General features: G+C 44.4%; 1 protein-coding gene across 7 annotated transcripts in view; it reads right to left on the bottom strand.

Moving 5' to 3' along the window:
• The window catches only part of STARD13 (StAR related lipid transfer domain containing 13), a 518,446-nt gene that overhangs the window by 12,570 nt on the left and 491,387 nt on the right, over nucleotides 1-14,489 (bottom strand). For all 7 annotated transcript variants that reach the window (XM_045016174.1, XM_045016165.1, XM_045016200.1 and 4 more), the window contains 4 exons: nucleotides 13,137-13,310; nucleotides 9,560-9,719; nucleotides 5,047-5,245; nucleotides 359-566 (listed from right to left, as the gene is read on the bottom strand). In XM_045016174.1, coding sequence (XP_044872109.1) covers nucleotides 359-566; nucleotides 5,047-5,245; nucleotides 9,560-9,719; nucleotides 13,137-13,310 — 741 coding nt within the window. The remainder of the gene's footprint in view (nucleotides 1-358; nucleotides 567-5,046; nucleotides 5,246-9,559; nucleotides 9,720-13,136; nucleotides 13,311-14,489) is intronic.

The following is a 14,489-nucleotide window of genomic DNA, read 5'->3' as shown; positions in this document are numbered from 1 at the left end:
GTCTACAGTCCCATTGACGCCCAATGGCAGCAGAATCAGGCTTGATGCCTTCAAAAGTCAAAACTACCCCTACAAAACATACTCACACACACATTGAATTTAGAGATGAAAATAGGCATTTACTGGTGCAAGAATTAAATGACTTTTTCTGTGTGTAAATGCCCTTTTGGCTCTGTAATGCCTTCTCAAAGAATGCATGCCCAAATCTTGGGGTGCGATAGTCAACAGTCGCCTTTGAAAATCTCACCCCAAATGTTGGTCTAAACATCAAAAGTATCGTGTTAATACAATATTATTTAAGTTTTAAATTCCAGCCCTTTCTGTAAAAGATAAGGGGACAGCCAAGACAATTACTTACCTTGGTGAGCTTTCCTTCTTTAATATATTAAGGTGGAAAAGGGAAGGGGCCAGACACACAGCTACATTCATCGGAGTCATTTGATTCTCTTCTACAGAGGAGACATCATTCAGGAAACACAGCAGAGTCTGCAAAACCTCCCTGTTTTCATCTGACATCAACATGATGGCTGCCTGCAAGGCCTGAAGTCTCTGCTCTTTGGGAACATCTGAGGAAAATCAAGTGTCATTCAATGGGGTTAATCATAACATCATGTAAAGACACTGGAACGTAATAAAGTGAACACAGAAACTCACACTGTGGTGACTACTTTTTTTGGACAGGGAAAACACCTTTTAAATGTCAGACTATGAAAACCTGAGCTTTTCTTTCTTACATATTCTGAGCTTGCTCGCTCCTACTCTTCCATGTTTTGGAAAGTGAATACCGACCTGTACTAAGGAGGACTGAGTCCAAACTTTTAAGTGCTATTATATTTTTTATCTTTCCATACTGCATCGCCTGTCTAACCTATTTTACTACCCTTCTCTGTCCCTGAGGAGGTGGGTCTCTAAGAAGGAGACCGTACTTCATTTAGAGTTTATGATGTGAGAACAGTACTTAGTGCCATAGCATTAAATGCTATTTTCTATGCTTTTTCTGCCCTTGGGAGAGCAGTTCAAAAAGCATTAGGAATGCTTGGGGAAATGCTTGCACTTATGTCCTGAACCTAGGAAGAGTTTAATGAAAGTAGTAATGGATATGCTTGAATAGCATCTTGGACAGAATTATTTTTAAAGCTACCATAAGTTTCCTCAGGTTGGATTAAGAGAACTCCTTTGGGTGTTTAATACATTATATATAACCCTATGAAAGAAAAGCAAAGCCTGAGTTACCATTGATGTAACAGCAAGCTATTAAGTTCTGTCTCTTGGAAAGCTCATGCAACCACTTTATTTTAAAAGGTTTCAGACAAAAAATGGTAAATTGATATAGTACAACCCTGACTTTCTAGAGGTTGTAAGGGACACAGAAAACCTTCAGAAAACTCAGAGGAATCTTTGCTAAGTCTGTGCAATGTTTCCCTTATCCCAGTGGCATAGCCAGGTTTTCAGTGAAGGGGGAGCAAAAAACATAAAAAAGACCCCCTCCTTGGCTCCCCCTCTGGCCACGCCCCCTTGGCTCCCCCTCTGGCCACGCCCCCAGACCGGAACCCCCCCCCCCCCTTCCCTCCTGCGCTGCCGCCTGTCCCCGGCTCCTGTCCCAGCGCTTGGCTGTGCCTGCACCGGCCGGCAGGCGCGGCTTCCGCGCTGGCCTGCCGCCCCGCGGCTCCTCTGGCTGTGTGGTGGGCAGCGCCAGCCGGCAGGCACCGCTTCCATGCCGGGCTGCCGCTGCCGCCCCGCGGCTCCTGTGGCTGTGTGGCTGGCAGCGCCGGCCGGCAGGCGCCGCTTCTGTGCCTGCCGGCCTGAGGGGAAGCGTCTGCTTCCGCTGAATCCCGCCAGCTACGCTACTGCCTCATCCCTCCCTCCACTGGATTCTGGCACATAATGAAGAATGCAATTCAACCTTGAGGGATGCCACTTCAGTTAACTGGGCGTTTTGGTTAAGCAGAGTAACATAAACCACTGCTATGCCAAGTATAGGGTAACTGAGCACAGTCTGAACTGTGATATGCCCATCCCGCTGCAATCACAGAAATCAACCATTCTGGATATATCAGCAGTGTCCCAGCTCCTCAAGTTCTTGTCAGTATGTCATGGGGAAAATAATCCTTCCGAACCTCAGTTTTGGTGATTACGTAAACTACATGCATATGAACAAAAATTCCCAAAGTTAAATAAGGGGTGGGCAAACTTTTTGGCCTGAGGCCACATCGGGGTATGGAAATTGTATGGTGGGCCATGGATGCTCACGAAATTGGGGGTTGGGGTGCGGGAGGGGATGAGGGCTCCGGCTAGGGGTGCAGGCTATGGGGTGGGGCCAGAAATGAGGCATTCAGGGTGCGGGAGGGGTATCTGGGCTGGGGGTTGGGATGTCGGAAGGATGAGGGCTATGGGTGGAGGTGTGGGCTCTGGGGTGGGGCCAGGGATGAGGAGTTTGGGGTGCAGGAGGAGGCTGTGGGGTGTGGAGCAGAGGGGTTTGGAGTATGGGAAGGGGCTCCTGGCTGAGGCAGGGGGTTATGGTGTGGGAGGGGGTATGGGCTCTGGGCTAGGGGTGCAGGTTCCAGGGTGGGGCTGGGGATGAGGGGTTTGGGGTGCAGGGTAGGGCTCCAGGCTGGGGCAGGGGGTTGGGGTGTGGGGAAGGGGGCTCCGGGCTGCGGGTTCAGAGTACAGGAGGTGGCTCTGGGCTAGGGCAAGGGGTTGGGATGCAGGGTGGTGGTGGTGAGGGCTCCAGCTGGGGGTGCAGACTTTGGGCTGGGAATAAGGGGGTTGGGGTGCAGGAGGGTTTTCCAGACTGGGATTGAGGGTTTTAGAGGGTGGGAGGAGGATCAGGGCTGGGGAAGAGGGTTGGGGTGCAGGAGGGTGGCAGGGGGACAGGCTCCAGACGGCACTTACCTCAAGCAACTCCTGGAAATAGTGGTATGTCTCCCCTCTGGCTCCTACATGGAGGTGTGGCCAGGTGGCTCTGCGCACTGTCCCGTCCGCAGGCACCACCCCTGCAGCTCCCATTGGCCACAGTTCCCGGCCAATGGGAGTTGTGGAGCTGGCGCTTGGGGTAGGGGCAGCACATGGAGCCCCTGCTTCTGGGAGCCATGCAGAGCTATGACATGTGCGGAGCGAGGGGAGCCCCCAACCCCGCTCCCCAATGGGAGCTCAAGGGCTGGATCAAAAGGTCTGATGGGCCCTGGACCATAGTTCGTCTACCCCTGATTTAACCCCACACTTTATGAGATACCGCAGGTACTCAAGTAACGGTTCATTTTTATTTATTTTTTTGATCCAGAAAGTGTGGTTCTTCCAGTACTACCTATAGCAGAGAAATATAAATGTTGTTGAATGTACAGAGGAAAAAATCCTGCATGTTTTTAATCTAAACTTTGTTTCTCAATATGTAGGAAAGCCCACCTGTTTCCCTGTTACTGCTTTGTTTTAAACAGATCCATACTGAAGTCCTTAAAGTTACTCACACAGTTCAAAGAAATCCTTCCTAGAGCCATTTCTTCTTCTCCCAGCAGTACAGGCTTAAGCTCTTTAGCCTTACTGTCCCCTGGAATTCATTTATTCCCTATATATACTGTACATGGAGGCTTTACTATCATTTTCATAAATGACATTTTCCTAACCAAAAGAATATGGTAAAAGGCTGATCCACAAAGTGGAATATCGCAATTTCCTTCTTTAAATCTTTTCTCTATGTGCTGTACTAGAGTATTACGGGGCCAGCTTTAGTTATAAATAAAATACATCTGACTTCCCCAAAACAGAAGCTCCTACAAGGCCTAGCAACATCCTAAAAGGAGATTTTTTTCAATTGGTTTTGTAGTTTTATATGAGCTTCCACACTCTGAAACCATACGTGCTTTTTAGAGACGTGGGCATTTAGATGTGACAGCTGACTGGCCTCCCCTCCTGTGTTAACACAGGAGCATTCCCAGTTTTCATCAAACAATGGCTAGAACACATACTTCTATTAAAGAGTCATGTGAGAACATAAAATATGGCCCTGGAATTAGATATATCCTCTACTTAGCCTGCTATTTTGGTGATGCAAGTAATTATGGGAGCAATTTTATTGGTGCAAATAATTACAGGTGCTTTTTATAAAGTGCTATGAAATGTGCCTGAAGTTCAGTGTGACCCTGCAGCTTCTGGGAATGAAAGCAGAAAGAGGAAGTATAGGTCAATGATTAGGTCACAAGTCTAGGCTCATATGGTATTTTAAAACGGTTTCTCTCTTCTCAGTATCACCTGAAATTCCTACAACAGAACATTTTAGTTGTTAATTTACTTTTCACTATTTCCACTGTTTGTTTACTTTTGGTTCCTCCCCTAATTTGGACAATTAGACTAGAATTGTCAGTTTCACTTTCCGGCTCACATGCACTGATATCTTTCTGATCTGTTTGAGGTTCAGACATTGCTGAGGAATGAAATTAAAAGAAAAAACCCTTAAGCTTTTCTTCCCCTATTAGATCTCTTAACAGGACTTAAGTTTGGGCTCTAAACTATGATACTAGAGTACATATAAATGTTAGTAGATATAATGAAAATGCAAACCCTCAAAAGCTATATCCTCATGAAAATTCATTTCATGTTAATATTCTCATTTTGAAGGCCAAGTCGCCATCCTCTCCACATTCCAAAGACTTTTACCAAGATGAAGTGGGTCAATAATTTTTTTTTAAAATATGATATTATAATATAAACTGTTTCAGGTTATTTCCTCCTCTGGCTTTCCCTGTGCATCTCATCTTCTTTGTGTGCTTCTTTTTGATTGGAAGGGTGAGATTTTCAAAGCTGCATGTGGGATTTGGACACCCAATTTCCATGACAGTCAAGGGAGCTGCATGCCCAAATCCCATTAGGTAGTTTTGAAAATCTCAGCCAAAGCCTCTAGTAGCAGGGACTGTCTTTATTTTGTCTTTATTTTGTGCTGTGTACAGCACCAATCATATTTTGCCTGAGCCAAAGCCCTTTGAAGTTAGTTGAATGAATCAGGCCCATGGTTGACACTTCGGTAACATTCAGAATAACCACCATTTTACTTACGTTGATAGATATGGAGGAAGGTTTCTCCTAGCTTACTGGTGAGAAGAGGTTCTGGCAAGTCCCTGAAAAACTGCTTTACCATATCTGCCACATCGTAGGCTGATTGGTCTTCATAGCTGACGTTCTCAGGGGAGCTCTCGTTCATCTGACGAAGGGCCTGGATTCGGGACTTCACTCCTGATTTTCGAAACAGACCCACCTAAACCCCAGGAGCCATGTTGGGTTGGTTAAACAGCCATTTCTTTCAAGTATTTCTTACAAGAGGCTTTGCTTACTGAGGAAGTTGTGTTACTTGTTTTACTATTGTAGATAACAACAAGATTTCATGCAACTGCAAGATTCTTACATTAGTGGAAATGCCAGTAGACTTGTTCACAAGAGAAATCATAAACAGCTACATACTCTTGCTGTAGGACTATAACACCTAATAATTCTTCCCTAGTATACCAAATCACACACCAAAAGGTCAGAAGGTATGTGGGTATAACATTGCCTAAAAATTATGACCCAGTTCCTTAGCTGGTGTAAATTGGCATAACTAGTTGACTTTAATGGAGATACACTGATTTACCCCTGCTGAGAATCTGGCTTATCATTTTGAAGATTAACAAGACAACAGGATCTTCAGCTAAGTAATATACTACGTGTCAAGAGACTGGGACATCCTGGTAGGATTAACATGCTAAATCTATTTTTCCCCTTCCTGTTCTCTGCTCCCGGAAGTTTCCTCAAATTCCACTGAAAAACCTAGTAGTTACAAAGCAGAGGGATTATTTGTGTAGAGACACTAAGATACATTTTTATCTTGTTTGTTTTCTATTCTGAAGGAAGTGGTAATTCTTAAAATGAGTGCTGTTAGTGCCTTCACAGCAGTGCTGTCCTTTTACAGTAGTTCTCGGAAGTGGAATTCCCCTGAGGTGAATTCCTGAGCATGAACCACATATTTATTCCCAAGTGAATTTCTGTTGTTCCATTTGGGAAGTATTCCTGTTGTTTTTCTTCAGTTTATAGGAGAAGAGGTGAAATACTGAGAAAATCTATAAAAAGAATAAAGTGGGCATATTTGGGCTTTAAATTATAAAGCTTGCTTCCTCTTTGCCTGTTGTGTATAGGTAGTTATATTTGTCTTGTTAACTTGGAGTCAAGGTTACTGGACTGCATATCCCACCAACTCCAACCATGAAAGGAACTAAATATGCAGTTCAGACATGCAATATCCTATGCTCATCTTTGCAGCCTCCATTCCAAGGCCCACGTAGCTATCCTCATCCTGAACAAATAATGGATGCTCTTGAAGTCCTTCCATGTTCAATGGTCATATACTGAAATGTTTTGATGATTAATATAGAGATGATGTGGCTTTCGTAAATTAAACTGTATGTAGTTCTGTGCATGCTGTGTATTACTTTGTTAGTAGAATACAGTGTCAGATTGCAAATAGCGGCTTTGAGATTTTTCTGTTATGTCTAGGAAAAGTTATATAAGTGAGTTATGTCAGTGATGTTTGCAACCTAAAGTAATATATAGAAATTACAGAACTGAAATCTGCATTGTGTGCACATTGGTGGATTATGTTTATATTCAGAGATAAAGCTGCCTTTAGATCTGACAATGAAATACAAGGAAGTGACTGGCTCTTTTTATCTGGATTGTCCATCATTTCTTCTCTCCCTTTTGAATGCTCCCCTAGCCTGGTGTATTGAATATACTAGACCAGGGGTCGGCAACCGGTGGCTCGCGGCTCGCCAGGGTAAGCACCCTGGCGGGCCGGCCCGGTTTGTTTATCTGCCGCGTCGGCAAGTTTGGCCGATTGCGGCTCCCACTGGCCGCGGTTCGCGGTCCCAGGCCAATGCGGGAGGCAGGAAGCGGCGCGAGCCGAGGGATGTTCTGGCCGCGGCTTCCTGCCTCCCGCATTGGCCTGGGACCGCGAACCGCGGCCAGTGGGAGCCGCGATTGGCTGAACTTGCCGACGGGGCAGATAAACAAACCGGGCCGGCCCGCCAGGGTGCTTACCCTGGCGAGCCGCGAGCCACCGGTTGCCGACCCCTGTACTAGACTCATGGCCACAATTGTTTCTGTTAAAAGTATAAAACTCTGGAGCGTGCTGGACAAATGTGAAGCAAAACATCTGTGTTTGGGGCAAAGACTCCTTGCTGGCATAAACAACCTTTAAAAATTCACAGTTATGTTAGAATCAGAGGTCAGACATCAAATTTCATCAAAACTATCTCCTGGTGCCTGACATCCAGTTACTGCTAATCTCTACTATTGTGTAATGATGTTACTTCTATTTCCCTTTCTTTGGAAAAATGCTTAATTCATCAAGAGGGGGTAGTTCTTGGTTTCATAAAAGCAGGTGTTTCAGGATCTCTCCCACAGTATTAGAGATGTATCCTGTAACTACAAGAGATCCATAAACACACGGACGGATTTACACCAGAGATTAATTTATCCCACTCTCTTTATTTTCTTCATGTGCTGTGGATAGTCTATTCTGCAAGTGCACAGTTGATGTAGGATAGAAAAAAAAGCTCAGCCAACAAAGAAAGACACAGAGACTTCTCTTTATCAGGGTTGTATCTGAATAATCATGTTCAATCCTTAAAGGCCTGAATTTCCTTACTTCATCTCAGAACAGTCATAACTATCTCAAGTGCCCATGGCCATACTTTACAATTTATACATATATATAAACAACTGCAACTCTGTTAAGTACATACAGTGGCAGACCCAGAAGTGCAGGGCTCTAGGCTAGCTCCCTACATGCATTGTACAGGGAGGTGCTGAAAGCTGCTTAGGTCTCTAATGAAGCCAATGGGCAGGCATTAGCTGATTCTGAATTAGACGGGATAAGGAGAGGAGGTGTCAAGTGCAAAAGCTGAATTAACTGAACATTTGAAATCCTATATCTGGGTTTGGGCGAAAGTCTCTGCACAAATATGTTTTTAAATGTTCACAGTCTGGAAGCACTTTGACGTTAAACCCTTCCCTCTACCTTTACCTTTTAATATTTCCTCAATTCTACCATTAGGAGAGTGGAGCTGACTTTCTCCTATTGCTCTGACACCTTCCAGTGACCTCTTGAAGCAGAGACTTGTCCGTGTCACAAGAGATGCTGTTCCTGGCTGGATTTTCTCTGTTGCTTTTGCTTTTTCTGGTCTCTGTCCTATTTTTGTTTTCTACTTTCTTCCCCCGTTACTCCTCATTTCTCCCTATTGTCTCTGTTGTTCTATTTTGCTCTCTGTTCCCTTTTCTTTCCCTTCCATCTGTTCTCCTTTTCACTCTCCTATACACATTTCCATTCCCCCAACTCCACTACTTAATCCAGCCCTGTTTCACCTCCTTGCTCTCTGCTCCCGCATTCTTTCACTCTCACTATACAAGCCCAGATACCATGGTGATGGGCGCTGAATGAGAACTTAGCTACACTGAGTTGTGGAATGATTTCCTCCCTGCCCCTACTTATCTTCCCATTTCTGCCCATAGTGCTGAAACTCTCATTAGGCCATTCCCACAACATCAGATCTATTGCAGCGAGCACAATGTCACAAGCAGAGCAAGGAGCAGAAACTCTGGAAAATTCAGAAGTGGGCCTTGGGGCATGTGGGAAACATGCTGCTCCAATGTTAAAACTGGGCAAGCATTGTTGCAATGCAGAACAAAATGTCAACTTGCTGTCTGAGCTCTCAAGCCACAATATAGATTCATAGATTCATAGACTTAAGGTCAGAAGGGACCATTATGATCATCTAGTCTGACCTCCTGCACAATGCAGGCCACAGAATCTCACCCACCCACTCCTGTAACAAACCCCTAACCTATGTCTGAGTTATTGAAGTCCTCAAATCATGGTTTAAAGACCTCAAGGTGCAGGGAATCCTCCAGCAAGTGTCCCGTGCCCCATGCTGCAGAGGAAGGCGAAAAACCTCCAGGGCCTCTGCCAATCTTCCCTGGAGGAAAATTCCTTCTCGACCCCAAATATGGCGATAAGTTAAACCCTGAGCATGTGGGCAAGACTCACCAGCCAGTACAGGAAAGAATTATTTGTAGTAACTCAGATCCCACCCCATCTAACATCCCATCACAGACCATTGGGCATATTTACATGCTAATAATGTGCTGTGACCATGCATCATAGAATCATAGAAGATTAGGTTTGGAAGAGACCTCAGGAGGTCATCTAGTCCAACCCCCTGCTATGTATACACATATACATAGAGCTCTATCTTTAGGGGAGGAACAATAAAGATATAATAGCTATGTCCCTTGCACAGTGAGTTAATACAGCAACAAAAGGGGTGTTAGTAATATGTCAGTCATTGTCCAGTGCTACCATAACCTGCACAGTGCTCTAGAATGGTGTGGCATTAATGTGGGCTGGCAAAATAAAATGTTTAGACAGTAAAACCATTTCAACTGGCTTGATACATTTTTCAGCCAGTCAGGCTATGCGAGTCACTAGACTGTGGTTTAAAAACCCTTTGAAATTTAGCCAGGAATGTAAAGTCCATACCTGATCTAGACAATTGCTGCGTAAGTAGCACAGTGCTTGTTGCATGCTCTGTGGAAGGGGCTGCCCCGTCCTCTGGACATGAACTATCAAAGGCACACCAAAGACATTCTTGTCCTTGTAGTCAGGAACTTTCATCCTCTTCATGAACTTTGGCACAGACCTGAAATTCACACCATTAGCATTAAACTGTGAGAGTACTTACATGATCCTACTGGCTAACATTACTGAGGGAAGCCAGTAACTCTGAAGGCAGCCTCTTTGATAAAGACAGCTGAATAAAAGTTTCCTTTCTAATACATGATATATGAATCCTTTAAAGTCAACACATTTTATGGTCTCTTGAGAGCCTTTCCCAGCAGATTGCCTGTGGCTGTATGCTTGCCTTCAAAATGTCTGGCATGGATGGGCATGAGCAGCACAACAAAACGTAGTGGAAGATGTATCTAAAAGAGCGCGAGTTCATTTCTTTAATGGGTCCAGTGATTTCTATCATATCAGCTTTGTGATTTAGCATTTCTGTTGACCAGTAATTTACAGTAATGAATTACAGTGAGAAACCATTATGTGGCAAATGCATCCCTGATGTAACTCAATTGATTTCTGGTCATGCAAATTAACTAAACTTAGTGAACTTTCTTTCTCCCATAAATGATGGTGGAAAAGAGACCAAGAGGCCAGATTCCCTTTTGTGGGAATCTTGGCTTCAGCAGTTTTAAAACATGGATGAACATGGCCGGAGGTTTCGTAGTTTGCGTGAGAAGGAGTTAACGTTTGACTCTAAATGACCCACTGGAGGAGTTTGGGAAACAACACCACAGCTACTTGTAATTCCAATTGTCTATAGTGCTGAGCATGAAAACTTAGGCCCAGATCCACAAAGAAACGTAGGTGTTGTGATGCTCAGCAACCCAACACCTAACTTTTAGTCACCTAGAAAATCACACGAACACCAATGAGATCCACAAAGTCTAAGGCAGGTGCCTAGACTCCCTATGCAATGAATGGGGAAATAGAAGTGTCTAAGAATGCACAAAACCCCCCATGTTAGGTGGGGTGCCACCTTGATGCCAACCAGAGGGTGTGTTCTAAGCCCCCTCCCCCATAGATAGATGCCCAACTCTGGGTTGCAGGGAGACTCCGATCTCTGCTTGTGATAGCCAAGAACGCTTCTCCTGGACTCAGGAGGCTTAGGCACCTAAGTCATTCCTTGTGAGAATGAGCGAGGCAGGTGCCTAACTTCACACAAAATGGCTGGAAGAGGTGATGTCAAGTGATTAGAGCACTCCTGGGAGACCCCTGCCCAAATCTTTTCTCCCTGTCAGGAAGAGGGGGGAATTGAACTTGGGTGAGTGCTTTAACCACTGGGCTAAAGATTATAAGGTGGGTGCTACCAGCACCACATTCTCATCCTCCTCCAGACAGATTTGGAATGGGAGCTGATCCAGTAGATGGCCTCTACTGCATTGGGCTGCCATATCTTTGTGGATTGCTCTGGGGCTTAGGTGGGAGACAGGCATACAGTGCCTAGAGTGAGGTAGCAACATGCATGCTCCAAAGCAGAAACTTAAGATTCTAGGGCGCTTTTGCAGCAAAAATTTAGGCACCGAGTAAGTTTACGCATCTACCGGGTTAAGCGGCAGCTGAGCAGGATTTTTGTGAATTGCAGTGGGGCCTAAAAATGGGACTTAAGTGCCTAAGTCTGGGTTTTAAACAGCTGTGTATCTTTGTGGATCTGGGCCTTACAGATCAACTATGTGATCACTGAAAATATTTGTCAGGAGAGAGAGCTACTTTGCGCAAATCAGCAAGTTCCAGAAACTGCCGAATTTTAATCACAGCTCTGACACCGAGTCGCCTTCTGTGGCCCTGAGTAAGTCCCTTAGAGCTAGATTCCCAAAGGAGAATTAGCAGTTGCAATGCCAAGCGTTTCAGTGCCTAACTTTTAGGTACCCTGACACCTTGTGGAATTCACAGCTGAGTTAGGTGTCAAGGCTTCTTATACAAGGCATGGGGAGAGTTAGGATCCTAAGAATTGGATTCACAGAAGCCAGCATGCTCAACAGGGAGATCCCTAAACCAACCAATAGCAGGTGCTGACCAGAGGGGTATGTCCTAAACCGCATGCCTCTCAGAGTTAGTCTCTAACTGTGGGCTGGAGGGAGGCACCTATCTTTGCTTGGGATCAACAGCCATAAACCCTCTTCTGGAGGGTTCTTTCAGGAAAGGTGCCTAACTCACCACAAGATGGCTGGAGGAAGAACCCTTAACCTTAACACTCAGCTGGGATGTGGGAGACTCCTCCCTCTGCCTGAGGGAATGAGATTTGAACAGGGTTTTTTCACCTCTCAGCGGATGCCCTAACCATTGGACTACAGAATCATTCACTGGCCCACTGAATATTTATGTATTTGTACACAGTGGAACAGCTTCAACAGGAGAGATTGAGAAAGAGCCCTACATCAGGATCCCCCAGAGCCCACTGGCTAGCACACTTACTGGAGAGGCAGGAGTACCAAGTGCATATCTCTTCTCCCCATCATGCAGAGTGGGGAATAGAAACAGGGTCTCCCACACCTCAGCTGAGTTCCCTGACCAGTGGGATACATTTTATAAAAGAGGCTGCTGCCTCCCTGCCTCATACAGTCTGTTTTGTGTAACATTAGACAGACCTTGAGAACAGCTACTGGATTGGGCCCCACGGCTGAGCTAGGCCAGGAAATGCCTAGTTGCAGCATCCCACTAGGATTTAGGCACCGTGGCATCTAGACTAAGGCAGCTGTGTGCATGCCCAGAGCCAGAAACTTAGGCAGCTAGGAAACTTTTAATGGTGGAAATTGAGATGCCAATGACCTTTAGGCTCCTCCAGGGTTAGCCAGCAGTTGAGCAGGGGTTTTGTGAATGCCAGTGGTGCCGACATTTTGGTGTTAGTCACCTAACGTGGGAGTTAAGTCCTTTTGTGACTCTAGCTCCTCACCTCTCATCTCTCTTTCTCCATTTATACCTTTGGAGATACCTTAATTATTTTGTCAAGCTCAGAGAGGGGCTTTGTGAGGATTAGTTAATGTTTGTAAAGTGCTTTGAAGGTGCAAAGCACTGTCTCACTGTGAAGTATTATTATCATTACTGCATATACAGGAGAATAATATTTTCTAGATAACTTCCACCTACCCACTGCTAATCACTCCTTTTTAATATAAAAAACAACAATAAAACAAACATGTATACTTGATGTACGACCAGCAGCTGCTCCTTTCAAACCACAACTTTAGTTTTAGAGAACCTTATTTTAAAATTTCCTCTTTGTAATTATTCACTCCTACTCTTCTTGTTTATTTTTCTGGTACTTGGCTGCTATTAGAGAGAGGGTGAGTTGTCTAGTGGTTAGAGCAGGGAGGTGGATCAGACCTCTTGGGTTCTATTTCTGGCTTTGCCACTGACTCACTATATAACTACGGACTAAAATTACTTTCTGATTCTCAGATGAAAGGGGCTAGGTTAGTGGAATGATAATAATATAATTGGGAGAAACAATTTCCTTCTAAATATATCTGCTTTGTGAGACACATAATGCACTTACCATGTCCAGCCATGTTTGTTTGACATGCAGTATTTTTCCATGATAGCAGTAAGGCGAAGTAAGGAAAATTTTTGCAGTAGATTCAGTTGGGCTGCTGATTGATTACTGAGCTGTAAGGATGCTGCAGAGTGGCTCGGGCCATGAGAGATCTGGAAACTATGCCAGCGTAATTGCCTTCAGCAAAAGAAAGGAGAAAAGGAAAATGAGATTATATGGTGCCACAATTAGGAAAAATGTGATGATATACAGTATTTGTCAATGTCAAATCAGTGATTTCTTGTGAAAAGGACTATTCTTGGGGACAGAGAATGCAGTGCCTTGCTTCTGTGAGGCTCTAGGAAGCCTGATCCAAGGCCCACTGAAGTTAATGGAAAGAATCCAGTTGATTTTAATGAGCTTTGAATCTGACCCAAGATACTTTCTTTATATACTGACTCATTTTATATACTGACTATTGAAGATAACTCATTTGCATTTCCTTTGCATTTCTTCTTCAAGGTATGAACTTTGGCCCAAATTCTGCAAATATTTAGGCATACGCTTAATATGTGAGTAGTCTCCTTGATTTCTGTGGAATTCAACACAATAGTAACAATATGGCCGGTTGTAAGCAATTGCAGTGTTAAGCCCTTTGAACGCACATCTGGATCTGTGTGCGTTTTTACTCATAGATCAAAATACATTGGGCCAAATTCTGCTCTTGGTTACAGCAGGATAAATCCAGTGTAATTCAAATGACTGATACCAAAATTTAAGTGATTGCATAAGAGTCCCTCAAAATAGTCAAAATTGCCAAGTTTCTTTCCATTTGTGACCAGCTGTTCTAGTACACTGTGTTTAGTAAGCAGATCCCAGGTATACATTCCATAGTCTGTAGGGAGCGTGTGGGTAACTTTTCTTTTAAATTCACTTTCCTGGCTCCTAGAGCCTCTCCCACATGATATGTTTTAGTTAGTAATTGTATCCCCTGCTTTGTGGGTTGGACAAAGGCTGCCTAACTGAAGCCATCTTTAACAAAACCTCATGTGCTTGTGGGGTAACCAATGATGCTTTCATGGGCCATGTACAGTATCACTTGAGTGAGTTTTCAGTGCTAAGTGAACTATACAGAAATGAAAGCAAAGATAGGTGTGAGAAGGTGCTATTTGGGTATAAATAAAACTCAAGTATCTCAAAGCTTGATTTTTTGTGTGGTGTCCAGTGCTGTAAAGAACAAACAGGAGATTTCAAAGATTTCTCGTGTTAATTGATAAAAACAAAATAAAAACAATGGAACCTTTGTGGGGGAGCACAGGGAAGTAGTTGGCCGCGGAGCGGAGAGTGCACAGCACCATGCCTGGCAGCCACACTCCC

This window comes from Mauremys mutica, chromosome 1, assembly GCF_020497125.1.
Source record: "Mauremys mutica isolate MM-2020 ecotype Southern chromosome 1, ASM2049712v1, whole genome shotgun sequence".
NCBI classification, from domain to species: domain Eukaryota; kingdom Metazoa; phylum Chordata; order Testudines; family Geoemydidae; genus Mauremys; species Mauremys mutica.
This window is presented reverse-complemented; position numbering and strand designations above follow the sequence as displayed.